This window comes from Oreochromis niloticus, linkage group LG18 (genome assembly GCF_001858045.2).
Source record: "Oreochromis niloticus isolate F11D_XX linkage group LG18, O_niloticus_UMD_NMBU, whole genome shotgun sequence".
In the NCBI taxonomy this organism is placed as follows: Eukaryota; Metazoa; Chordata; class Actinopteri; order Cichliformes; family Cichlidae; genus Oreochromis; species Oreochromis niloticus.
The window spans coordinates 26,170,383-26,198,023 of NC_031982.2; the positions used below are offsets into that span (position 1 = coordinate 26,170,383).

Here is a 27,641-nt window from a genome sequence, read left to right on the forward strand (position 1 = left end):
GAGACCTCCAGTACAACTCCTCTCCAGCGCCGAACAACAAGAACCCCTTTTCCCTTCCTGCACACACTCACTGACTTTTCCTGCAGCACAACCAAACATGTCTCTTAAAGAAACAACAGTGCACACAGATAGTCAACCTGTCACAGTAGAATAGCCTTTAACAATCATTACAATATTATATCACACTGAATATCACGTGTAAATCAATCCCAGGCACACTTGCAGCTGAACTTACTACCAATTCAGATTAAAGCCATAGATGGGTTAAAACATTCCAGGCTGGCAATAAGATGATGCAACAACACTGCTGCAACTGTGCAGCTCTTTGAGGTTTTGGATATTGCTTCTCTGTGTGGCCATTAGGGGGAGATGCTGACTTTGCTAAATATTATTTGAATTATTTTTCTGCAAGTGTGCAAATTGTTTCTGATTCTTTGTAATCTACAGTGCTAAAGCTCAATCTAACAGCAACAAAGAGTTCTCACATCTAGTTTCACAAGCATATTTATAATGGAACATTAGAAAATGAAATAAGATAATAGTAGGTGTGTGAATGATCACTAAGCAGTACTACTGACAGTAATAGAAGGCCCAAAAACCTAATTTTGCTTAGGCCTGCCTTGAGGAATACTTCACAATGTCTCCTCTGAGCTGAACTACTTATTTCTCCTCCCTGCAAGTCATCACTTACACTTGTTTTCTCTCTCTCATGACCCTCCTAGACTACGTCCTAGGCCCACCTAGGCTACATCACTCTTTGTCAGCTCATTTTATATAGTTATATCATTATAAATCAACCTACTGAGCTTTATGGCAATTTTGTGAGTCTGCCTTTTGGGTACAGCCATTTACAATTCTTGACAGTTGCATTTAAAAAACACACACAGTGTCATATAAACCATTCAATCTGTGTCTCTGTGTAAGGCCAAACTTCTCCAACCATCCCATCTTCATTCATTCACCTGACTATAAATGAACACACTAAGCATGAAATCCCTCGGCTGAGTCTGCTTTCTGTGTTAAGTAGCATTCTCACATACACATAATGTGACACACAAAAAAAGTATGTACAGTCCTATACACTTTACAGATATTCAGGTGCATGCAGGCAAAGGTAGCCTGGCTGTTCCTGTGCCTCTTACTTCCACTTAAACCCTGTTATCAGATTCTAAATATACTGTGCTGGTGCTTATCGTCTGTGGCCTCAAATGCTCAAGCTACATATTCCATTTAAAGATTTACACAATTTTAAGTGTTCTCATTTATATACAGTCTGTTAAGTGCATTAAGTTCATTCAACATCGATTTTGCAGAGTAGAAGCCAGTGTATGATTTTCGGAATCAACGTTATTCTTTCCCAGATCGTCTTTTGCTGTGAACCGCGTGGTTTTGGTTTCTGTTTCCGATGATGTTCCCTCAAACAGCTTAGCCATAAAGGCAAAGCCATTATTCTTGATGTAGGATTTCCCAGCAAAGGTGTAGAGGACGGGGTTAGCACAGCTGCTGATGAAGGCCAAAGCTGCGGCCACCGCTCGGGTTAAGTCGGCGATATCACGCAATCTGCAGGAAAGAAAGTTAAAGTTGGATTTTTCACATTGATGGTGATTGTTTTTGTACAGAGTGCCATTATAGCCTCGTCTGACTGACTCAAGTACCCCTTAATCACCACCTGCAGTATCAAGACATATTGAGACCTTCCTTAAAAAGATGCTTTCTGAGTCTTTTTATTATTATTCTTTTGGCTTCTCCCTTCAGGGGTCTGCAACCGCATAATCCCCAGGGATAATTAAAGTATTCTGATTCTGAATTTTCTCTGCAGTCTTTTCCTCCTTCCTGGCAGCTCCTTATTACATATCTGTTATCCAGTTTACCTACTACTCAACTAGGGGTGGGTTTCGATAATTGAATTTCCGATTAAAATCGATTTTAGCTTGAATAAAGTGATATTGATTCATTAAATCCTGAATCGACTTTTAAATATAAATGTATTTTGATATTATAAACACCAGAATCTCAGGTTAAACCTCACAAAACTATTTCAACAACCACCAAACAGCTAAAACAGCAAGTGAGAGCAGGTAAATGGATTCCACACAAAGATGTAAACACAATGCGCAGACCCGATGCTTCAGAGTCTGTGAGATGTCGGCTTTCTCACCCATTGGGGCTGAAAGCTGAAAGCCGAGAGCTCACACATTCTGAAGCTGCAGGTTTTGTCACTCTCCAAACTAAATTGAATGGCAGCAAAAGAAGATCAAAACTATGCTTCATGTTTCATAAACAACACCATTAATTCGCTCTGACTTTTGCTGTTTTGCTTCCACCACAATAAAATCACAATTCCTGCACAGCTCTCTCTCTCTTGCTCTCTCTCAGTGTACTTCAAGAACAGTTTCCCATTACCCACCAGTCTACCATTGTTTACAGCGTTGTAGACCGCGTTGTCTCTAATAAACCCTTTGTATCTTTACACTGCTTCACTTCAGCAGCATCAGTAATGTCCATATACTGATTTGTGGTTTTCTTCCATTTTTGATCTGCTGCAGAATATTTTTAAGGTTATCTGCTATAAAAAGCCAGACCAGGAAACTCTCCTTAATCTTTTTCTGTGTTTTACCCTCAGTTGCTTTGACACAAAGGCATCTGCTGTGTTGCTTACACCTCTGATGAAGTCTCACAAGTGGCAGTACTGATAAATGATCAGAATTATAATATCTCTGACTGTCTGGGTCAAAATTGAATTGAATTGAATTGAATTGAATCGGGACCTTTTGAACTGGAATCGAATCGATTCTAGAAATCAGTGACGATACCCATCTCTGTCTCTTGTTTGTTAGAGCTTCAACCTTTTGGATGGTAAGGTGAACATGGTATTCACAGAGAGATTTCTGGAAGTGGTCCTGAACCCCTGCAGTGATTTTCCACAACAGAATCCTGCCTGCTTTTAATGCAGTGTCACATGAAGCCCGAATATTGAGATTTCTCCAGATTTTGGAATATTTTGATATTATTATTACTGAAGATGGCGGAATATTCAAACCCTTTACAATTATAGTATATTCAGTTTACTGGATGGTAAAAATTAAATCTAGGTGTATGTCACTGCATGCACAGAGACATACTACATATATCAGCTTTGAATTACAGAGTATTGTTATTACTGGACATAATGCATAAAATGACAATATTGTACTTCACTAACTTTAGCACCATGTTTATGAAAATCTTCAGTTACTCACCGTTTTCTTGTTTCTGAGTCCTTTGGGTACCACGCAGCTGCCACCTTGGGTGAAAAATAAGAACTCCACTCAGTATTCAATCGAATGCTCAGATAATCGAGTCACAAACAGATTTGATGTGGTTATTGGGTTATTGGTAGAGAAGATGCCCTTGCACACCCGTATCATGTTGACGACGTGGTACGGCAACCAGAACAGGCCAAACATGATGACGATAGCCAGGATGAGTTTCTCGCTGCGGAAATTTCGTTGAAACCTGGTCTCCCTCAGGCGTTTCAGGATGAGAACGTAGCTGGTTATAATGATTGCATAAGGAATAATGAATCCTGCCACTGTCTGAAAGGCGTACTCAAACCTCACCTGCACATGAGAGGATATAAAGAAAAGCTGTTTCCTTAGATATGAAATGAAAAACAAAGAAATAGAGCCAGAATTATGAAACTGTTTAAACTGATCAACTTCTCTGGTTCTTTTTTGTCAAATGAGAGGACAAAATGAAACATCTGAAGACCTAAAACCAAGTAATGTTGTTATGGTCTTTGATCTGAAAAGGGCCATTCTGCAAAATAAATCATTTTACTTTATGTAGTTTTAGAATATTTTGATTCTAATACTTTTGTCACCGTACTTAAAGAGGACTTTTACTTGTAAAGAAGGAATGTTTTACAGAAGAGCATTACTACATTTATGAAGGATCAATGCAAAATGATTTTCAGACTTTTGTGCAGTGCCACTGCTCATGCATCAGTATTTATGGTGGGCTCAAGAGCTTAAAAAACGTGCAGTCTGGTGTAATTTTAGTTATTTTATCAACACTTTGAACACTAGTTAAGCTGCAGCTTCCAAGGCCTTAAACACAGTAACAAACACATCTGCAATATTTCTTTCATCTCAGTTTCAGATAGTGTGTTCCTGTTAAAATAGGCAAATGTTTTAGCTGTCTAGTTGTTCATGAAATCATATCTAATAAAATGTAGAGTATTATAAAATGGTATTACCATTTTTTCTTTTTTTTTGACAGTGTAGTTTTTGTCAATAGTTACAGTTTAAACACAGACATATACCACATTTCAGGAGAAATAAACAAACATCAAAAATATCCTCCTTTAATCTGAGAATGTAAGTCATTTTTTCCATGGCGTAGATTTCCCCAACAACATTTAACCAGTCTTTTAAAGAACCATTTTTTCTTTTATTAATTAAGTCATGAGTGAAGAATTCTGGCCCTTTTGCTCAAAGCATGTGATCATGTTCAATATCTCATTCACTATTTCATGGGCTCTCATGGGCAAAAGGTTTTTCGAAGGCATTTTGATGATGGAAACAAATATGGTTATGAATCTAATCAGATCAGTGCCAGACAGACAACCAACACAAATGTACTTACGTGTCTACGCAGCGTGTGATTGGGTGCACACAAATATGTTGTTTGATTCATTTCATCAGTTACTTCTTTCACATCTCGAAACACCAACGAGGGGATAGACATGACAATCACTAGCACCCATGTGCCTAGGATCACCCTCCTCACAACCTTCCTGGTGATCAGGTGATACAGTGTGTGTGGAAAGACCACGGCCAACAGCCTGTTCACGCTCATCAGGGTTATCAGAAAGACTGATGCATACATGTTGGAGTTGCACAGGTAGAACACAATTTTGCACATGGCGTTACCAAAGATCCACGTCCGCAACGCCAGTAAGATGATGAAAAAGATGGAGAGAGCCATGAGGAACCCATCAGCACATGCCAAGTTGAGGATGAGGAGGGTGGTGACTGAGCGTTGTCGGCAGCGAGCCAGGATGCTCCAGACAACGAAGAGATTTCCAGGGACACCCAGGAGGAAGACCAAGCTGAAAATGAGGGCACCAATGGCTGTGGAATAGTTATTTTTCACAGCATTTTCCTCATCAGGGTCAGGAGTAGTCTCTGGGCCAGTCAGGAATGAGACACTTATGTTGTTCATGCTAGATGAACTTCTGAACCTGAAACAAAAACCCATTGTTTTTTTTGACTCTCCAATTGAAACATGAATTACTAGTCAAGAAAGAGCTTCAACATACATACTTAACAGACATATTCCCTACCTGCACTTATAAAGCTTGGGTTTTCTCTAATCCACAGAGTCAAAAGTATATGTACAGGGTCAAATATATATGTACACCTCCACTAATATTTGTTTAAATATCCCTTAGCAAGTTTCACCTCAACCAAGGCTTTTGCTAGCCATTAACAAGCTTCTAGTATAATTGTGGGTAACTATCTGATCATTCTTCTTGGCATAAATAGTAGAGTTAATTTAAATTGGTGGATTTTTTGATATAGACACAACTTTTAAGCAGAGATCAAAAAAATTCAGTAGCATTGTGGTCAGAGATTTGGGGAGACCAGTCCCCTCACGCTGTGTGTTTTCTCTGCGCTCCAAGTTCCCTGTGTTCCCAGTGTAGCTCCCTCATGTCTCTGGTATTTGATTTGAGTTTCTTGTTTATACCTCCTTGTCTTTAGTTTAGTGCCTATGTGTTTTTGCAGCCATAAAGCTGCCGTTTGTAGTTCATCCCTCCCTGCGTATGAGTCCTGCGTTTGGGTTCTATTTCCTGCCAGCCACACAGTGAAACATGACACCCTTCTCAAGTTAAAAGACATTCTAGAAACTTTAGCACAACTCATCATCTCCGAGAAAATCTAAAATAAATTCAAACCTGTACATCCAATTCTTGAATTTTAAAAGTCATTAAACATGTATGCTGTACAGTGATTCTAAGCAGAAAAAAGTTAAACTAAACAATTAAAAGCTCAAAATTACCATGACATTCATCCCCATGATGAGTGGATGTAAACCTCTGACTACAGCTATATGTGTCCGTATTTCATAGTGAGGTCTACTCATGTGAATGTGTCACAGGTAAGGGATAAAAAGAAATATAAATTTAAAAACATGAAAAAGATTTAAGTGGGCATACCATACAGAAAACTGTGTTGTTGTGTTGTGTCAATAATTTCAACACCAAATTATTTTATTTGAAGAGTTTCAGTCAGGTTTCAGAGCTCATCACAGCACAGAAACAGCTTTAGTGAAGGTTACAAATGATCTCCTTATGGCCTCTAACAGTGGACTCATCTCTGTGCTTGTTCTGCTAGACCTCAGTGCGATACTGTTGACCACAAGACTTTATTACAGTGATAAGAGCATGCTGTATATATATCTTAAAGTACTGTGCTGCTGTGGTTTGAATCATATTTATCTATTAGACTCCAATTTGTTCATGTAAATAGAGAGTCCTCTTCACACACTAAGGTTAATTTTGGAGTTCCACAGGGTTCAGTGCTAGGACCAATTCTGTTTACATTATACATGCTTCCTTTATCCGGTATCATCAGAAGGAATCGCATACAGTTTCACTGCAATGCAGATGACACCTAACTTTCTCTTTCCATGAAGTCAGATGATACACACCAATTAGTTAAACTGCGGGAATGTCTTAAAGATATAAAGACCTGGATGACCTCTAATTTTTTGCTTCTAAATTCAGATAAAACTGAGGTGATGTACTTGGCCCTAAAAATCTTAGATCTAACCAGATTCTTAGAGCTGGATCAGGTGACCCTGAATGCTCCCTTAGTTAGGTTGCAATAGGCGTAGGATGCTGAAGGATTGCCATGATTCATGGGAAGTATTTCTTCTTCAGTCATCTTTTTTTTTCTACTCACTATTTGTTAATAGACCTCTCTCTATTAAATCAATACTTATTATTATCTCTGGCTCTTTTCCACAGCATGTGTTTTGTCCTGTCTCCCTAATAATCTCATAAACAGCATGCTAAAATGCACTAAACAATGATACTAACAGCAAATACTGCATCGAAGAGCATTATTTCAACAGTCTTTGGTTCACATTGAAGTTTGTTTTTTTTGTTCCTTACTTGTGTCACTACAGTCTCTCACTGGAAGTGCAGTACAAACAGTTGGCTTCTGAGTCAATTTTGCGCACTGTAGTAAAAGCCTTTGTGTATCTGTGCACACTGACCACAAATAAATGAATACATAAACGTGAGTGATGGAAGTTTATGGGTTCAGAAGCTGGTCATCATATCATGACATTATGAGAAGAAGTAATTTATTTTCAGGTATTTATTTGAGAACGAAATAAAAGAGATAAAAAAAATTATCATCCACTTTAGAAAGTCTGAAAAGTAAAGGACTGCGAAAAAGCCAATAAATGTGCATTTAAGCATTCCGATAATGTAATGGGTTTTAAAAAACATGTTATTTTGTATCAATAACTGACTTCAGAAAAATTATTTTAAGATATTTTTTAGCTTTGAAATAAATTCACTTGTCAAAAAAATAACAGGTGGTCCAGAAAAACAGGTGCTAAATGTTTTTGTTTATAATCCACTCACCTTTTCAAGATGTATTTTCTCTTTGTGATATGTATCGCGTTGAAATATCCGCTGCTCACCAGCTCTGACAGTGCTCCTGTGAGCTCAAACCATAACATCTCGCCTCGCAGGTTGTAACATGCTGTGGGTTAAGGGAGCGCTTCAGAGAGGCGTGTCCTTCCTTAAAACCCTCTCACTCCCCTTTTCTGTCGAAACCTTTGTATTATCTCGATGTATGATTGTCCTGGGATTCTTTTTTCAATACCCTGTGCTAAAACAGAGTCTTCACTCAGTTATTATTTATTAAAAAAAAGCATGCATTCTTTAAGATAACATGTTCCAGTGTGAGGTACCATAATGCATTTCTCTGTTTCCTGAGGCGCTTTTCACCCTGAGTCAATTGTTATTATAAGCACCCGAGGCGTATAGATAAAATTTAAAAGCTTGCATTTTAGAGAATAGACACGCATCAGCAAAACATTCTTGTTCATACAAGTCTCCGTCACTGACAGGAATGCTGCTTCCCATGAAACGGTGAAAGAAAATTTGGAGAAGCCCAACCCAAATGTGAAGCTCACGGACTGAGTGAATGACGCTTTTTTCCCTTTTACTTCCAGGAATTCCAGGTTATGCATGTCTACCTTTAGTGAAGCCGCAATTATCTGGAGAAACCATGCTCAAACACAATCAATCAGATAACCTCAAATGCAACTACTAAACAAACAAACAAACAAAAAATACTCGTTTTACTTTTCAAAAATCATGACCCTGTTGCTCAAAGATTCCACAAACCTTGCTCTCAGCTGTTCAGTTAACGATTTTTCTACACTGCACTTCATCTGACAACCAAAGTAGCTCAACTGAGGGTGGCTACATTAACATCCTGTTACTATATCAATGTTGCCACATCTCCTGAGCTCTCATCATCAGTATCGATGTAACCACTGTGGTGATTCAATCTTTCGTCAAACTCAGATGTCACACAGGTCTCAAGCACCGAGTTTATCCTGCTTGTGCCGGCTTTTTCTGGTCCACTTATTCCCTGAAAAAACTAGTTTGATCCTGCCTGTCTTGGCTTAAAACAGTTACATTTCCTGGTCAAATAAAGCTTTAAAATGTGATTTGTGAGAGTGATTCAATAGATTTTTAACATTTTTTGGATTTTGAAACATGATTTATTTACATTAGCTCAACCTAAATATCAAAAACTGGGTAAATAACATCAAAATAACCTGGACTGGAAATTGGCATTCCATCATTTTGATACAAATTGTCAAAATGATGGGTAAAAGACTTTAAGTGTTCAGGAAGACTAGAAAAGTTCCAGTCCCAAAACTCCAAGAAAGACCAAACAATTCATTATTTGGAAACATGTCAATAATATTTGGAGTGTATATTAATTAAAGGAGGAGGCTCTGATTGTAGCAGTGAAAGGTGGTCTTAAAATAACTGAGAATGGATTCAATGTTTTATAGATATTGAAATGGTAAATATGCTTGAGAGTTCATTTTAAGAGAAAAGTGAGGAAGTGGTTCAGTTTCCCAGCATGCCGTTCTTTAAGATGAAATCAGTTCATTCATTATATGTATTTAGTGTATTTAGCGGTTCCGTTATTGAGGTTTGTTTGCACCACTGAATAAAATGAAAAAGAGGGGAAAAAACCTCTTTGAGTGAATCAATTCAAATTTTGATAATAACTTGAGAATTTCGACAGCAAACGCCTTGTAATTTATTTATTTTTCTTTATTTCCGTAGTAGAAACGAGCCTTGATAGCCTCTGCCAGAAAAACTTTAGCATCAGACATTCATTTCCTGCGGTCTGGTGAGTTTGATGCTCTAGTTTGATATTATTCTACATCAGTTTACAGTGAAAATGTGTTTATGTAAACAAAAATCAGACAGCGGGTGAAATTTTCTCACTTTTTCTTATGTATCATTTCTCTTAGTGTCACAGGTTTAAAATTCAGTCTGATGGTAGGATACTTTGTGTCTTTTAAATGTGTGTGTGTCATGCATTCATGTCAAGAATAAATTAAGGTAAATCTCAAAAACAGTGGACTTTTATAGCGCAGATGTATTTTAGCAAAATCTCTGTCCATGTTTAAAAGCTTTCAACATGTTTAAACAAGCCATATGTAATAATTTTAAGAAATTTTCACCTCATCTCAACTCTGTCAGTGTTAACGGTAATTTTTTTTCACTCACATCAGAATTTTCACATTTTCATCATGGGCATAGATGTGGTAACCACCAGCAGCACGATGATTCAGTGTTTCCTCATACCACAACGTACTTACATCTGAAATCACGCAGGGCTCAAGTGTTGAGTTTATCCTGCTTCTGCCGGTTTTTTCTGGTCCACTTATTCCCACTACTTTTAAAAAGCTAGGTTAATACTGCCTGTCATGACCTAGGACATGCTTGCAAAAGAATGTCTAAGGAGTTTAATTTTTAAGATTAAACTCTAAAAGTTGAACTTTTATTTGGGTAAGTAATTCCAACATAAACTTGAGTGGAAGATAGCTCTACAGACCAAAATAAAAACAGATCATTTTGATTTGAATGTAATTATGTGTGCAGTGCTTTGAGTGGTCAGTAAAAGTGGAAAAGTGCCGTCCAAACAATTAATTACTTGAAAATTTGTGTATAATATTTTTAGTTTGTAGTTTTAGTTGAACTAAAAGTGTAAATTAGGAAAAAAGTAAAATGAGGAAGTAATTTAGTTTCCCAGAACCATCTGTCACCCTTCAAGATGAACTCATCCTGTGCTCATACAGTAAACATTTAGTGAAAGTGTCACGGTCCTGGGTCGGTGACCCAGTGTTTTGAGTTTCTTGTGTCTCTGAGTTTTGTATTATGATCTTAGTTCCCTTTGTTCCCCCAGTTTATTCTTTAGTCTAGTGTCTTAGTTTGGCTTTCTTGTATTCTCTTTAGTTCTCTGAGTATTTAATAGCTGCCCTCTATGTCTCTTTGTTGTTGTTCTGTGTTTCTTAGTTGCTCTGTCTCCCCTAGTCTAGTTTGCGTCTGTGCTACTTCCTGTTTTACTTTGAAGGTCCATGTCTCTTGTGAGTGTATTCTATTTTGCTCCCTCGTCTCGTCAGTTCTGATTTCTCCCAGCTGTGCTCTCCTTCTGTGTCTCATTCCCCTCGTTACTTCCCAGTGTATTTAAACCCTGTGTTTCTCTGAGTCAGTGTCATGTCGTCCCTCTTGCTGTGTGGATCTCCCTAGCTGTGTCCCAAAACGTCGGCTGCATCCTCCGGAGGCCGCATTTGAAGGCTGATTACGTCACAGCCAGGCGACAAAGGCTGTCCCAATTCGTCGACTCCTTCAAATGCGGCCGACAAATGCGTCCTTCATTTCCCCGAATTTGAAGGATGGGTCGGGTGTGTCCTTCGTGGCCCACCATATCCCAGAATTCATAGCGTGGCCCAGCCAAATTTCAGCTGCCAACAATGGCGGCCGCTACTAAGTTTTAAAATTAGTCTTATTAATCTTTCTGGGTCACAAAATAAACTTTTAACATATTTTTGGGCGAGAAAGTAGCTGTGTAAATTTCAAATATCTGCTTGGTTTATCAAGACATCGCATATTTGCAAAAGTGCGCCGACGTTTTCGGAGACATCTGTTACCTACCCGCTCGATAGCAAGCCGGGGGGTTCAATGGTCACTCGAGCCGGCGAGAGCAGCGGACTCCCGTCTTCATCGTTTTCAGACTCCCGCTCTTTCGCTACTCAGGTTAAACATGATATATAAGTCACTCGGATAACTTAAAAATGTAATTGTTTGCCTTTTTTCGGTGTTTTATTTGTTCTGGAGTAAATCGGTTTGGCTGAGATCAAAGTTATTAGATTATTAGATTAAATAAAACTTTATTAATCCATCGGGTGGGTTCCTCCGGGATTTTCACACAGCTGAATAAACGTCAAACAGAAAACTGATTAAACAGAAGTGTGAGACGGTCGATAATTTACGCCAGTGTCCTGTTATATTTTAGATAGCAAGGAGCAGACGGCCGAGTTTATTAAACTCCACCGAGACAGCGGTGACGCAAATCTGAAGGCTAGACCGTCCCATTTCACAGCCTCGCACTTCTGGCCTCCTCGGTCTTCGAAGGACCCGGCCCACGTAGACCGCGAAGGTCGGGTCCTCCGAAGGATGCAGCCGACGTTTTGGGACACAGCTCCTATGTCTCCCCGTGAGTCTTAGTTTGTTATTTCCCAGTTTAGTTTAGTTTGTATGCCTTTTTCCCTGCCAGCCAATAAAGCTGTGACTTTGAGTTTACACCTTGAGTCTGAGCGCCTGCATTTTGGGTCCTACTCCTGCCTGCCACACTGCACTCCTTGACAGAAAGATGTGATTGTCCTTTTATTGAAGTTCATTGCCTTTAATTTACAAAATAAACTGAGGGTTTCTTTTTATTAAACATTTTAAATAAACCTGAATTTCAATTCAATTTTATTTATACAGCGTCAAATCACACCAACAGTCATATGGCCCCCCTATGAGCAAGCGCTTTGGTGACAGTGGGAAGGAAAAACTCCCTTTTACCAGGAAGAAACCTCCATCAGAGCCAGGCTCAGGGTGGTGCAGTCATCTCCCATGACTGGCTTGGGTGAGGGGAGGAAGACAGGATAAAAGAGATGCTGTAGAAAAGAGCCAGACATTATAATAATGATTAAATACAGAGAAGTCTATAAACACATAGTGACTAGAAATAGTGACTAGAAATAGTAACTGAAGGAGAACTACTTCCCCCAGCAGCCTACACCTACTGCAGTATAACTAAGGGAGAATTCAGGGTCACCTGATCCAGCCCTAACTATATGCTTTATCAAAAAGGAAAGCTTTAAGCCTAATATTAAAAGTAGAGATAGTGTCTGTCTCCCGAATCAAAACTGGAAGCTGGTTCCACAGAAGAGGGGCCTAAAAGCTGAAGGCTCTGCCTCCCATTCTACTTTTGAATACTCTAGGAACAACAAGTAGGCCCACAGTTTGAAAGCAAAATGCTCTAATGGGCTGATACGGCACGAGGTCATTAAGATAAGATGGGGCCTGATTATTCAAGACCTTGTATGTGATTGTATGTGATGTACGTGATTCTGTGAAAATGTGTCTGCCTGGGACCAGCAGCCCCCTTAAAAGAAAGTATTATATAAAAAAATAAGAAGATTACCGACATTCACTGGATAACTTGATAATAGACTTTAATCTGTGGCACTCTCGCCAACCCTTAGCTCAACCCCAACGTCAGCCAAGCAAACTAGTGAAGACTCAGCCTCCAGTAAACTGGGAGAAATAATTATTTGGGCCTCTGATAAATTTGTAAGTTTTCTCACTTACAACGAAATGAACAAAATGAAATATCAACCATGGTGGTGGAGTGGTTGGGATTGGTTCCTGAGTGGAATGGTTCCTGTGTCGACAGAACACTTTATCAATCTCAGAGAGACACTGAGTTATAAAAGCAGCATACAAAAAAAAGACAGCAAAGCAGCAGAAATGTTGAAGTATAAACGTCAATATAAAAGAACACGAGTAATAATTTGCATGTATTTATTTTGATTTTGTTTCTATCTGATGTATAATAGAAATCATGTTGCCAAAATCATTTTACTGATCATTTTTGGTCAATTTCACTTTGAAAATTCACTTCACTTTGCTTTTTAGGAAAGTTACAGTAAAATTATTCTAGCTTTCACCACACGAGGGCAACACATCCACGGGAATCATTCCTTCTGCGTCTTCTCCTCCCATAAACTTGACACTCAGCAGCTCCTCCTGTCTTTTGCACTCATCCATCATACTGCAATGCTGCTTTAAACAATTTATTAGCCAATCAACTTTACAGTTTCACAGCCCTTTAAATCTTTCCATTTATAGAAGTGTCCTATCTCTGTACTGCTGGAAATGTACAGCACTGCTTACACATAGATTTTTAGGATTCAGTGTTTATAAGGGAGTACTTTTGTCATCTATGCAAAAAAAAAAATCATTCAGAACGTACACGTGCAGACTGATTAATTACAGTTAATGCTGTAATGCAATAAAGGAAGCATAAACTCCAAAGGAACTCCAAATTTATGCTTATCCTCTAAGTGACAATATACAATTCACATTTAGTTTTTTATTTTATATCTTTATCAAAGTCTTAATCTATCTCATAACAGAAAGAAAAATAAAGCTGTTGGAAATAAATAAATACCTGTAAACTCACCTGAAGTGAAAATGATATAGAGGAGGAATGAGAGAGAGCAGACTGAATATATACTTTTTGTTGTTTTCCACACGACAAACAAGAATAAAAGACTTTCCCCACCCCTAACCTCTTTTCTTGGATTATTTACTGCATGAAAAACACAAACCCTTGGATTCATTTCAGTGACACTTCTGTGTGAACGCAGTCCTGACAGCTCCGGCACTGGATTGACCCAGATACATGCAAATGCACATTGCAAGGAGATTACTATGTAATAAAAAGGTGCAATTATAATTATAAAAAGGTGCAAAACTCTGTGTTGTTTTGTGGCCAAATGGGGGTTTCAAAAAGCAGGTTTATCTTACACTGTAAAACCCCCTGTATGTCATCCAGGGAAGGACGGATGTTGTTTTGCTTTGTTGTGTTTTAATGTGAAGTGTGTTTATTTATTTTTTATATTGCATGTTTTGGTTATATTTTGTGCAGTGTTTTATTTATATTGCATGTTTTTGGTAACACCGTCAATCTGTCCTGGAGAGACTCCACCCTTTTCCCTATTTTACTGATTGGACACACCTGAGAGAAAAGGAGTGAGTGGTAATTTACAGGGAGTGCTCAGTGACACAGCAGTGTGGTGGAGCTAGGCGTCAAGCGGGCAGGAGGATACAGCGCCGTCAAGCAAGGATGCGGAGCGAGCGGTCCGACTGCTGCAGCAACAGGAGGCCAGATTACGCGTCTGCGGGAACTAGAGGCGGCGAGGCGGGCCGGTGCCGATAGGCGGTTGCAAAGAAGAGGCGGGCAGAGTTGAGAGCTCTGCCCACCCGGGGTAAGTCTTTTGACTTGTCCCCTTAATGAATGAAAGCCGCCTAAAAGAGTAGTGACTGCCGCTGCCTTTCTTTTTTTTTAGCGCACCGGTGCGGAGACGAAGGCGAGGACGCCGCTGGGTTTCCCTTCTGTACCGCTTCACTGGATTTTTAATCATTAGTGACTTTTATACCGTGGCGGATGCCACTGGACTTTTAATGTTGAGTTTTATTGATTTTATTTTTTATTGTGTTGTCCCCTGGCCAGGGCTGTTTTTAATTCGTTTTATATTTTTAACTGTTTAATTATAATAAATTATATTTTAGCCTTAGTTTTTAATTAGTGTGCATTCCCTTGGCTGCTCCACTGCTCTGTCCGTTTTGAGGAAGGTTTCCCTCCTTTTAATAACACTGTGCAAAAATTACCTTCCCTCCGTTACCAACCTTCTCAACAGCAGTCTGTAATTGCATCAGGTGTATCGAGTAAGTAAAGGCATTCCTTTGTATTTAGAAACTCTGTTGCACTCAAGCATCTTTTGTCCAACTTGATATATATTTCCCATAAAACCAGTGGCTTCTAGGGACTCTAATAACTGTGGAGGAGCTCAGGGTGGTTTGATGGGTGGACGTGACCCTGAGAGAGTCCAATATTTATTTAAGATGTTAAATAGAATATCTATCACTGTTATCTAGGGTGGTCACGATGTCAAATTTTATCCTTGTCACAAAGTGTCACAACATTTGTTTAAAAAGCAACCTAAAACTAAACTGGATAAACAGCTGATAAAAATATTATAATATGGATTGAAGGTCGTCCTGTGTATCCTGCTATCCTATGCCATTTAGTGCCATGATATTGATGTTTCATTTTTAAATAACATGGTTATCATCAGTACTCAGTTATAATGGCACCACTGTTTCTAATTCTGGGTGCTCCAAACAGGCCATTTGTTTCATTAGGAGGAAATATTTAGCAACAACTAAGCCCTATGCAAGACCTTTTGGAAATACTCGTTTCAACAGCTGGAGCAACTGGCTTCACATACTTCTGCTGTTGGAAAGGTACTGGAGGACTTTAAATATTAATCACACTGTCTGAAGCATGCTTTCACTCGTAGTTTGGACATTTTCTTGTCTCTTAGGAAAACAGGAAACTAATGGTTGATTAGAAAATTTCAACCATCATGAGGTCACCAATCAAACCTCTGATTTTTTTTTTTTCTTTCTTTTTTTTTTTTTTTCTTTACCACAGAGAAAACTATTTCCCTGATTATAACCCAGTGGAGTCAGTGGGATTTTTTTATTCACTGTGGTTGTGTAAAGGTTTATCAAGTCTGAGGCTTGTTAAGGCCTCAGAAATTCTTCTGTCTGCCTGCCCTACAATATTAATAATCAGAAAACAAACACTGAGTCACCAGTCTAAGGACCAGTATTGCTGAGCTTGATAACTCTTCTTCTCACTCTGCTACCATGGTTTTACTGTACTTCAGTAGAATTTCTGGTATCTGTATTTTACAGGACATGAGGCTAATTATTCACAACCATATTCATTAATTTTGGAAATGTACAATGTAGTTTTAAGAATGTAGTGAATTCCCGTTGTTTAAATATCAATGCAAAACCTAAAGTCAATTCTCAAAATTCACCATTTTCTGCCTCTGTACCTGGATAGCGGCTGGCTGCAGCACCCAAGGACTCCTCGAGCAACATCTGTCTCTCTCTAGCAGCACCTGTCCCTCTCCACCTCCTTCAGTTCACCTCATCATAAACTCATTATCATGCTCTGTGTTGTGATTTAGTTTTATTTGTGTTTGACAAGTTTTGTGGTCTTGGCAGATATGTCACAAACCATGTCTTGGCTTTTTGTGGAGCTGAATGCCATGTCAACTGAGTGAGTGAGCACATGAAAACCTATTGAAGCTATATTATAAAACTATATTGTGACTTGTGATTCTTTTCCCTATGCTGAAACACTACACAGATCTTTCCCACACCTGCATGAACTGAACTGAATTGCTCTAGCCCACTTAACATCACAGTACGATGAATTAGATGAATTACATTAAATCATGTACCAACTGTCAACAAAACATTAGCAACATGTTTTCAGACAGTACGTAACATTTAGAAAAAGCCCAAAGTCGGCCTGTGGATCCCACAGAGGCATTTCCCTCTGGACAAGCAAGGCAAGTGCTTGAGAAGGCAAGCTCCATGTTTTAAGTACATAGGTTCATTGAATTGCTTTTAATCATTAGTCTAATTTTTGTAGTGCTGTGTTGTTGCACTTCAAATTGTTGTTGCAGAAAGCTGTTACAGTTTTTTAAAACCAAAAATAATAAGGCAGCTGATGTATTTATAGTAAATAGAATTTTGTTGTTCTATTTTGTTAATTTTAGTTGGCCTATGACATTCAGTATCCTAGTTAACATTGTAATGTTCACATATGCTCTCAAGAACCAGACGTTTTGATCTCACCACGGTTTATTGTATAGGACACGGGCTGTTAACCCCGAGACCTCCAGTACAACTCCTCTCCAGCGCCGAACAACAAGAACCCCCTTTCCCTTCCTGCACACACTCACTGACTTTTCCTGCAGCACAACCAAACATGTCTCTTAAAGAAACAACAGTGCACACAGATAGTCAACCTGTCACAGTAGAATAGCCTTTAACAATCATTACAATATTATATCACACTGAATATCACGTGTAAATCAATCCCAGGCACACTTGCAGCTGAACTTACTACCAATTCAGATTAAAGCCATAGATGGGTTAAAACATTCCAGGCTGGCAATAAGATGATGCAACAACACTGCTGCAACTGTGCAGCTCTTTGAGGTTTTGGATATTGCTTCTCTGTGTGGCCATTAGGGGGAGATGCTGACTTTGCTAAATATTATTTGAATTATTTTTCTGCAAGTGTGCAAATTGTTTCTGATTCTTTGTAATCTACAGTGCTAAAGCTCAATCTAACAGCAACAAAGAGTTCTCACATCTAGTTTCACAAGCATATTTATAATGGAACATTAGAAAATGAAATAAGATAATAGTAGGTGTGTGAATGATCACTAAGCAGTACTACTGACAGTAATAGAAGGCCCAAAAACCTAATTTTGCTTAGGCCTGCCTTGAGGAATACTTCACAATGTCTCCTCTGAGCTGAACTACTTATTTCTCCTCCCTGCAAGTCATCACTTACACTTGTTTTCTCTCTCTCATGACCCTCCTAGACTACGTCCTAGGCCCACCTAGGCTACATCACTCTTTGTCAGCTCATTTTATATAGTTATATCATTATAAATCAACCTACTGAGCTTTATGGCAATTTTGTGAGTCTGCCTTTTGGGTACAGCCATTTACAATTCTTGACAGTTGCATTTAAAAAACACACACAGTGTCATATAAACCATTCAATCTGTGTCTCTGTGTAAGGCCAAACTTCCCCAACCATCCCATCTTCATTCATTCACCTGACTATAAATGAACACACTAAGCATGAAAACACTCGGCTGAGTCTGCTTTCTATGTTAAGTAGCATTCTCACATACACATAATGTGACACACAAAAAAAGTATGTACAGTCCTATACACTTTACAGATATTCAGGTGCATGCAGGCAAAGGTAGCCTGGCTGTTCCTGTGCCTCTTACTTCCACTTAAACCCTGTTATCAGATTCTAAATATACTGTGCTGGTGCTTATCGTCTGTGGCCTCAAATGCTCAAGCTACATATTCCATTTAATCTGTATAAACAGTTCATCAAAGTAAAAACAAAAGAAGTGGAACAAAGATATAAAGCATATAGAAATAAATTGACTGATATTATAAGAACGAGTAAACAACTTTATTATAGAGGAAGATTATATGAAAATAAAAACAATATAAAAGGAACTTGGGATGTGTTAAATAACTTAATTAAACAAGGATCTTCTGGAATATCATATCCTGAATATTTCATTGATGCAAATGGTGAAAATCACAACATGAGTAACATTGTTGATGGGTTCAATAAATTTTTTATAAATGTTGGCCCTGAACTAGCAGCGGACATCCCATGTCAAAAAAATGAAAATATCAGTAATATAAAATCAAATCCCTTTTCACTGTTCCTCTCAGCTACAAATGAGCAAGAAGTAATAAATATCACATTAAAATGTAAAAGTAAGTCTTCAATGGATTATCATGACATAAATATGTCTGTAGTTAAACAGGTTATTCTGAATATTGCTAGTCCCTTAACATATGTCTGTAATTTATCATTTCAGTCCGGTTGTTTTCCAAAAAAAATGAAAATTGCGAAAGTAATACCACTATACAAAAGTAATGACAAACACAGTTTTACCAATTATAGGCCTATTTCTCTACTGCCTCAATTCTCAAAAATTTTAGAAAAACTTTTTAATTCAAGATTAGAAAAATTCCTTGAAAAACATCAAATAATAAATGTTGGTCAGTATGGTTTCAGAACGCAAAGAACCACTTCTATGGCGATAATTGAGGCAGTAGAAGAAATTACTAATGCACTGGATAAAAATAAATATGCAGTTGGTATTTTTGTTGATCTCAAAAAGGCCTTTGACACAATCAATCACTCAATTTTATTGGATAAATTGGAAAGATATGGTGTTCGAGGGAAAGCTGGTAACTGGTTAAAAAGTTACCTAACGGGTCGGGAACAATATGTTAGCATAGGGCATTACCGTTCAGAGAAACTTGGTATTACATGTGGTGTTCCCCAAGGGTCAGTGTTGGGACCAAAACTTTTCAATGTATACATAAATGATATTTTTGATGTTTCTCAAGTACTTAAACTCATACTGTTCGCAGATGATACCAACATATTTTTCAGTAGTGATGATTATACCGATCTTGTAATGACCGTAAACAGGGAGCTAAAATTAATTAAAAAATGGATGGATATAAATAAATTGTCATTAAATATAAATAAAACTAAAGCAATGTTTTTTGGTAATTTAAAATATAATATAGAATTACCAATTATTATAGAAGGTGTACCAATTGATAATGTGAGTGAAAACAAATTTTTGGGAGTCGTAATTGATAACAAAATTTCATGGAAACCCCACGTCAGACACATAAAAACCAAAATTTCCAGAAGCCTCGCAGTTTTGAACAAAGTGAAACCATACCTTGATAAAGATGCACTTCGTACTCTGTACTGTACCCTGGTTCTTCCATATTTTACATATTGTGTGGAAGTGTGGGGAAACACATATAAAAACACAACTAATCCGTTAGTCACAGTACAGAAACGAGCACTGCGTATTATCCACAAGGCTGGTTATCTAGAGCATACTCACAAACTCTTTCTTCAGGCAAAGTTACTTAAATTCCAGGATCTGGTCAATTACAATACATCCATAATCTTATACAAAGCCTTTAATAAACTTCTACCTGCAAATTTACAATCTATATTTGAAATTCGAGAAAGGGCTTATAATGTGAGAGGCTTCGGAGAATTCAAATTACCCAGAACTCGAACAACCCGTAAAGGTTTTTGTGTGTCTGTATGTGGTGTGAAAATCTGGAACAGTCTGAGTTTCCAACTGAAACAATGCAAAAATATTCATAGATTTAAATTCCTCTACAAACAGTTGGTCTGGTCACAGTATACTCAATGATGGTTTTAGTGTGCTCTGTAATGTCTGTTCTCTTACCATTGCTGGCATGGATTCCAAGGGGGGGGGAGTGTGTGCATATGTATGTGTATATATGTACATGTGTGTGTAGATATATATGTATATGTATGTGTGTTTGTTACTTTGTAATTATTATTGCCTGTTACCTGTGGTAACGCAATTTATAATTAATATATTCTGTATTCAGTTATGAAGGTTCTATTTGTTTTGCTTGGTTTGGTTTGTTTGGTTTGCAATGATGGGCGTAGCTGCGGGAAGCTTATTGTTTTTTGTTGATGAGTGAATATAGGGGTGGGATTTAATAAGTTTTCTTCATCCCACTCCTTTTCAGGTACATTTTGTTTGTTTGTTTTTTTTCTTTTGTGCACTTTATGTTCAATATATGTATTTTGTTGTGCCTGAAATGAACAAATTAAAAAAAATAAAATAAAAAAAATAAAAAGATTTACACAATTTTAAGTGTTCTCATTTATATACAGTCTGTTAAGTGCATTAAGTTCATTCAACATCGATTTTGCAGAGTAGAAGCCAGTGTATTATTTTCGGAATCAACGTTATTCTTTCCCAGATCGTCTTTTGCTGTGAACCGCGTGGTTTTGGTTTCTGTTTCCGATGATGTTCCCTCAAACAGCTTAGCCATAAAGGCAAAGCCATTATTCTTGATGTAGGATTTCCCAGCAAAGGTGTAGAGGACGGGGTTAGCACAGCTGCTGATGAAGGCCAAAGCTGCGGCCACCGCTCGGGTTGACTCGGCGATATCATGCAATCTGCAGGAAAGAAAGTTAAAGTTGGATTTTTCACATTGATGGTGATTGTTTTTGTACAGAGTGCCATTATAGCCTCGTCTGACTGACTCAAGTACCCCTTAATCATCACCTGCAGTATCAAGACATATTGAGACCTTCCTTAAAAAGATGCTTTCTGAGTCTTTTTATTATTATTCTTTTGGCTTCTCCCTTCAGGGGTCTGCAACCACATAATCCCCAGGGATAATTAAAGTATTCTGATTCTGAATTTTCTCTGCAGTCTTTTCCTCCTTCCTGGCAGCTCCTTATTACATATCTGTTATCCAGTTTACCTACTACTCAACTAGGGGTGGGTTTCGATAATTGAATTTCCGATTAAAATCGATTTTAGCTTGAATAAAGTGATATTGATTCATTAAATCCTGAATCGACTTTTAAATATAAATGTATTTTGATATTATAAACGCCAGAATCTCAGGTTAAACCTCACAAAACTATTTCAACAACCACCAAACAGCTAAAACAGCAAGTAAGAGCAGGTAAATGGATTCCACACAAAGATGTAAACACAATGCGCAGACCCGATGCTTCAGAGTCTGTGAGATGTCGGCTTTCTCACCCATTGGGGCTGAAAGCTGAAAGCCGAGAGCTCACACATTCTGAAGCTGCAGGTTTTGTCACTCTCCAAACTAAATTGAATGGCAGCAAAAGAAGATCAAAACTATGCTTCACCTTTCATAAACATCGCCATTAATTCACTCTGACTTTTGCTGTCTTGCTTCCACCACAATAAAATCACATTTCCTGCACAGCTCTCTCGCTCTCCTGCTCTCTCTCAGTGTACTTCAAGAACAGTTTCCCATTACCCACCAGTCTACCATTGTTTACAGTTGTCGGCCGCTGTTTTTGTTTTTTGTTTTTAAAGTGTCTCTAATAAACCCTCTGTATCTTTACACTGCTTCACTTCAGCAGCATCAGTAATGTCCATATACTGATTTGTGGTTTTCTTCCATTTTTGATCTACTGCAGAATATTTTTAAGGTTATCTGCTATAAAAAGCCAGGCCAGGAAACTCTCCTTAATCCTTTTCTGTGTTTTACCCTCAGTTACTTTGACACAAAGGCATCTGCTGTGTTGCTTACACCTCTGATGAAGTCTCACAAGTGCCAGAATTATAATATCTCTGACTGTCTGAGTCAAAATTGAATTGAATTGAATTGAATTGAATTGAATCGGGACCTTGTGAATCGCAATCGAATCGATTCTAGAAATCAGTGACGATACCCTTGCTCTGTCTCTTGTTTGTTAGAGCTTCAGCCTTTTGGATGGTAAGGTGAACATGGCATTCACAGAGAGATTTCTGGAAGTGGTCCTGAACCCCTGCAGTGATTTTCCACAACAGAATCCTGCCTGCTTTTAATGCAGTGTCACATGAATTTTGAGATTTCTCCAGATTTTGGAATATTTTGATATTATTATTACTGAAGATGGCGGAACATTCAAACTCTTTACAATGAAAGTATATTCAGTTTACTGGATGGTAAAAATTAAATCTAGCTGTATGTCACTGCATGCACAGAGACATACTACCAATATCAGCTTTGAATTACAGAGTATTGTTATTACTGGACATAATGCATAAAATGACAATATTGTACTTCACTAACTTTAGCACCATGTTTATGAAAATCTTCAGTTACTCACCGTTTTCTTGTTTCTGAGTCCTTTGGGTACCACGCAGCTGACACCTTGGGTGAAAAATAAGAACTCCACTCAGTATTAAATCAAATGCTCAGATAATCGATTTACAAACAGATTTGATGTGGTTATTGGGTTATTGGTAGAGAAGATGCCCTTGCACACCCGTATCATGTTGACGACGTGGTACGGCAACCAGAACAGGCCAAACATGATGACGATAGCCAGGATAAGTTTCTCGCTGCGGAAATTTCGTTGAAACCTGGTCTCCCTCAGGCGTTTCAGGATGAGAACGTAGCTGGTTATAATGATTGCATAAGGAATAATGAATCCTGCCACTGTCTGAAAGGCGTACTCAAACCTCACCTGCACATGAGAGGATATAAAGAAAAGCCGTTTCGTTAGATATGAAATGAAAAACAAAGAAATAGAGCCAAAATTATGAAACTGTTTAAACTGATCAACTTCTCTGGTTCTTTTTTGTCAAATGAGAGGACAAAATGAAACATCTGAAGACCTAAAACCAAGTAATGTTGTTATGGTCTTTGATCTGAAAAGGGCCATTCTGCAAAATAAATCATTTTACTTTATGTAGTTTTAGAATATTTTGATTCTAATACTTTTGTCACCTTACTTAAGGAGGACTTTTACTTGCAAAGAAGGAATGTTTTACAGAAGAGCATTACTACATTTATGAAGGATCAATGCAAAATGATTTTCAGACTTTTGTGCAGTGCCACTGCTCATGCATCAGTATTTATGGTGTGGGCTGAAGAGCTTAAAAAACGTGCAGTCTGGTGTAATTTTAGTTATTTTATCAACACTTTGAACACTAGTTAAGCTGCAGCTTCCAAGGCCTTAAACACAGTAACAAACACATCAGCAATATTTCTTTCATCTCAGTTTCAGATAGTGTGTTCCTGTTAAAATAGGCAAATGTTTTAGCTGTCTAATTGTTCATGAAATCATATCTAATAAAATGTAGAGTATTATAAAATGGTATTACCATTTTTTCTTTTTTCTTTTTTGACACTGTAGTTTTTATCAATAGTTACAGTTTAAACACAGACATATACCACATTTCAGGAGAAATAAACAAACATCAAAAATATCCTCCTTTAATCTGAGAATGTAAGTCATTTTTTCCATTGCGTAGATTTCCCCAACAACATTTAACCAGTCTTTTAAAGAACCATTTTTTCTTTTATTAATTAAGTCATGAGTGAAGAATTCTGGCCCTTTTGCTCAAAGCATGTGATCATGTTCAATACCTCATTCACTATTTCATGGGCTCTCATGGGCAAAAGGTTTTTCGAAGGCATTTTGATGATGGAAACAAATATGGTTATGAATCTAATCAGATCAGTGCCAGACAGACAACCAACACAAATGTACTTACGTGTCTACGCAGTGTGTGATTGGGTGCACACAAATATCTTGTTTGATTCATATCATCAGTTACTCCTTTCACATCTCGAAACACCAACGAGGGGATAGACATGACAATCACTAGCACCCATGTGCCTAGGATCACCCTCCTCACAACCTTCCTGGTGATCAGGCGATACAGTGTGTGTGGAAAGACCACGGCCAACAGCCTGTTCACGCTCATCAGGGTTATCAGAAAGACTGATGCATACATGTTGGAGTGGCACAGGTAGAACACAATTTTGCACATGGCGTTACCAAAGACCCACGTCCGCAACGCCAGGAAGATGATGAAAAAGATGGAGAGAGCCATGAGGAACCCATCAGCACATGCCAAGTTGAGGATGAGGAGGGTGGTGACTGAGCGTTGTCGGCAGCGAGCCAGGATGCTCCAGACAACGAAAAGATTTCCAGGGACACCCAGGAGGAAGACCAAGCTGAAGATGAGGGCACCAATGGCTGTGGAATAGTTATTTTTCACAGCATTTTCCTCATCAGGGTCAGGAGTAGTCTCTGGGCCAGTCAGGAATGAGACACTTATGTTGTTCATGCTAGATGAACTTTTGAACCTGAAACAAAAACCCATTGTTTTTTTTGACTCTCCAATTGAAACATGAATTACTAGTCAAGAAAGAGCTTCAACATACATACTTAACAGACATATTCCCTACCTGCACTTATAAAGCTTGGGTTTTCTCTAATCCACAGAGTCAAAAGTATATGCACAGAGTCAAATATATATGTACACCTCCACTAATATTTGTTTAAATATCCCTTAGCAAGTTTCACCTCAACCAAGGCTTTTACTAGCCATTAACAAGCTTCTAGCATAATTGTGGGTAACTATCTGATCATTCTTCTTGGCATAAATAGTAGAGTTAATTTAAATTGGTGGATTTTTTGATATAGACACAACTTTTAAGCAGAGATCAAAAAAATTCAGTAGCGTTGTGGTCAGAGATTTGGGGAGACCAGTCCCCTCACGCTGTGTGTTTTCTCCGCGCTCCAAGTTCCCTGTGTTCCCAGTGTAGCTCCCTCATGTCTCTGGTATTTGATTTGAGTTTCTTGTTTATACCTCCTTGTCTTTATCTTAATGCTTATGTGTTTTTGCAGCCATAAAGCTGCCGTTTGTAGTTCATCCCTCCCCGCGTATGAGTCCTGCGTTTGGGTTCTGTTTCCTGCCAGCCACACAGTGAAACATGACACCCTTCTCAAGTTAAAAGACATTCTAGAAACTTTAGCACAACTCATCATCTCCGAGAAAATCCAAAATAAATTCAAACCTGTACATCCAATTCTTGAATTTTAAAAGTCATTAAACATGTATGCTGTACAATGATTCTAAGCAGAAAAAAGTTAAACTAAACAATTAAAAGCTCAAAATTACCATGACATTCATCCCCATGATGAGTGGATGTAAACCTCTGACTACAGCTATATGTGTCCGTATTTCATAGTGAGGTCCATCCATCCATTCGCTTCCGCTTATGCTTTTCAGGGTTGCGGGGGGTGCTGGAGCCTATCCCAGCTGTCATAGGGCGAGAGGCAGGGTACACCCTGGACAGGTCACCAGTCTGTCGCAGGGCTAACACGATGAACCTATCCCCTCAAACTGCATGTCTTTGGACGGTGGGAGGAAGCCAGAGTACCCCGCAAACACGGGGAGAACATGCAAACTCCACACAGAAAGACCCCGGCCTGATGGTGGAATTGAACTCAGGTGTGCGGCAACAGTGCTAACCACCGTGTCACCAAGCTGCCCATAAGTATTGTATTAAATCAATACTTATTATTATCTCTGGCTCTTTTCCACAGCATGGGTTTTGTCCTGCCTCCCTCCCCCCACCCCAACCTGTCACGGCAGATAGCTGCTCCTCTCTGAGCCTGGTTCTTCTGATGGAGGTTTCTTCCTTTTAAAATGGGAGTTTTCCACTGTTGCCAAAGCACTTTCTCATAGGGGGTCATATGATTGTTGGGCTTTTCTCTGTCGTCTATTATATATTTACAATATAGGCTGTTATTGTTGTTTTTTGGCGCTGTATAAATAAAACTGAATTGAACTGAAAAAGTAGATGCCTACCTGCTTTTAATCATGCTTAGATCTAAACTGATGTGATCTGCACTAACATTAAAATTCCACGTAAAGGAAGTGGTTTCTAAAGAGGCACAAGCTCACAGGAAGTACTTAAGACAGTGTGCTATGACAATTTGGTTCTTTCGCTAAACAATGCCAAAGTTTGTGATAATCAGAGAGTTGTACAGAAATAATTGAAAATAAAAACAATTGTCACACCTTACTACTGTACTGCAGCCTGTAAATTATTTACATCCAAGCCTCTAGCCAGTGATTCAGCATAATCTTATAAACAGCATGCTAAAACGCACCAAACATTGATACTAACAGCAAATACTGCATCGAAGAGCATTATTTCAACAGTCTTTGGTTCACATTGAAGTTTTTTTCCTTACTTGTCTCACTACAGTCTCTCACTGGAAGCGCAGTACAAACATTTGGCTTCTGAGTCAATTTTGCACACTGTAGTAAAAGCCTTTGTGTATCTGTGCACACCAACCACAAATAAATACATAAACGTGAGTGATGGAAGTTTATGGGTTCAGAAGCTTCAGGCATTTATTTGAAAACAAAATAAACGAGATAAAAAATTATCATCCACTTTAGAAAGTCTGAAAAGTAAAGAACTGCGAAAAAGCCAATAAATTTGTATCTAAGCATTCCGATAATGTAATAGGTTTTAAACATGACAACAACAAAAACATGTTATTTTGTATCAAGAACTTACTTCAGAAAAATTATTTTAAGATTTTTTTAGCTTTGAAAGAAATTCAACTGTCAAAAAAAGAACAGGTGGTCCAAAAAAACTGGTGCTGAATGTTTTTGTTTATAATCCACTCACCTTTTCACGATGTATTTTCTCTTTGTGATATGTATCGCGTTCAAATATCCAAAAGTCCGCTGCTCACCAGCTCTGACAGTGCTCCTGTGAGCTCAAACCATAACATCTCGCCTCGCAGGTTGTAACATGCTGTGGGTTAAGGGAGCGCTTCAGAGAGGCGTGTCCTTCCTTAAAACTCTCTCACTCCCCTTTTCTGTCGAAGCCTTTGTATTATCTCGATGTATGATTGTCCTGGGAATTTTTTTCTTTTCTTTTTTTTTAATGTTTGTAACTTTTATTCCAACTTTGTTTTATTGATTTCAACCATGACATACAAAGTTAGCAACAGCAAAGTCGATCTTGATTTCAGAACAATTGTATGTCCATTGTACCCTCCAACCCCCCCAACCCCCATCCCGAATTCTCCCCTACCAGGTCCACACTAGACAAGACACCGCAGCGTTCGGCTTGTAGTCGGAAGGTTGCCGGTTCGAGCCCCGGCTTGGACAGTCTCGGTCGTTGCGTCCTTGGGCAAGACACTTCACCCGTTGCCTACTGGTGGTGGTCAGAGGGCCCGGTGGCGCCAGTGTCCGGC

At 38.5% G+C, this 27,641-nt stretch overlaps 2 protein-coding genes across 4 annotated transcripts; both read right to left on the reverse strand.

The window, feature by feature from the left end:
* Positions 1-52: 52 nt before the first annotated feature.
* LOC100709071 (leukotriene B4 receptor 1) lies at positions 53-27,181 on the reverse strand. 3 transcript variants are annotated; one of them, XM_025900547.1, is made up of 6 exons: positions 8,411-8,491; positions 7,640-7,889; positions 4,627-5,224; positions 3,399-3,599; positions 3,240-3,283; positions 53-1,560 (listed from the first exon to the last, which is right to left on the reverse strand). In XM_025900547.1, the coding sequence occupies exons 2-6, from the start codon at positions 7,735-7,737 to the stop codon at positions 1,296-1,298; spliced, it is 1,206 nt and encodes a 401-aa protein (XP_025756332.1). In that variant the 5' UTR covers positions 7,738-7,889; positions 8,411-8,491; the 3' UTR covers positions 53-1,295. The 3 variants fall into 3 exon arrangements, with proteins under 3 accessions (XP_025756332.1, XP_019203854.1, XP_019203853.1); XM_019348309.2 differs by lacking the exons at positions 7,640-7,889; positions 8,411-8,491 and adding an exon at positions 27,068-27,181; XM_019348308.2 differs by having other exon boundaries at positions 7,640-8,484.
* Positions 20,730-27,157, reverse strand: LOC109195693 (leukotriene B4 receptor 1). The gene is made up of 5 exons (XM_025900548.1): positions 27,068-27,157; positions 24,124-24,721; positions 22,890-23,090; positions 22,731-22,774; positions 20,730-21,047 (listed from the first exon to the last, which is right to left on the reverse strand). Exons 2-5 carry the CDS (start codon positions 24,700-24,702, stop codon positions 20,783-20,785), a joined length of 1,089 nt encoding a protein of 362 aa, XP_025756333.1. The 5' UTR covers positions 24,703-24,721; positions 27,068-27,157; the 3' UTR covers positions 20,730-20,782.
* Positions 27,182-27,641: the final 460 nt, after the last annotated feature.

What these genes read in the sequence shown, in the direction of transcription:
- LOC100709071 (XM_025900547.1), bottom strand. Translation starts at nt 7,737, where the DNA reads ATGTTATGGTTTGAGCTCACAGGAGCACTGTCAGAGCTGGTGAGCAGC. An exon ending in ATCACACGCTGCGTAGACAC is followed by an intron (nt 3,600 to 4,626) that starts GTAAGTACATTT and finishes TCTCATGTGCAG; the next exon opens with GTGAGGTTTGAGTACGCCTT. An exon ending in ACGTCGTCAACATGATACGG is followed by an intron (nt 3,284 to 3,398) that starts GTGTGCAAGGGC and finishes TTTTCACCCAAG; the next exon opens with GTGGCAGCTGCGTGGTACCC.
- LOC109195693 (XM_025900548.1), bottom strand. Translation starts at nt 24,702, where the DNA reads ATGAACAACATAAGTGTCTCATTCCTGACTGGCCCAGAGACTACTCCT. An exon ending in ATCACACACTGCGTAGACAC is followed by an intron (nt 23,091 to 24,123) that starts GTAAGTACATTT and finishes TCTCATGTGCAG; the next exon opens with GTGAGGTTTGAGTACGCCTT. An exon ending in GACTCAGAAACAAGAAAACG is followed by an intron (nt 21,048 to 22,730) that starts GTGAGTAACTGA and finishes TCTTTCCTGCAG; the next exon opens with ATTGCATGATATCGCCGAGT.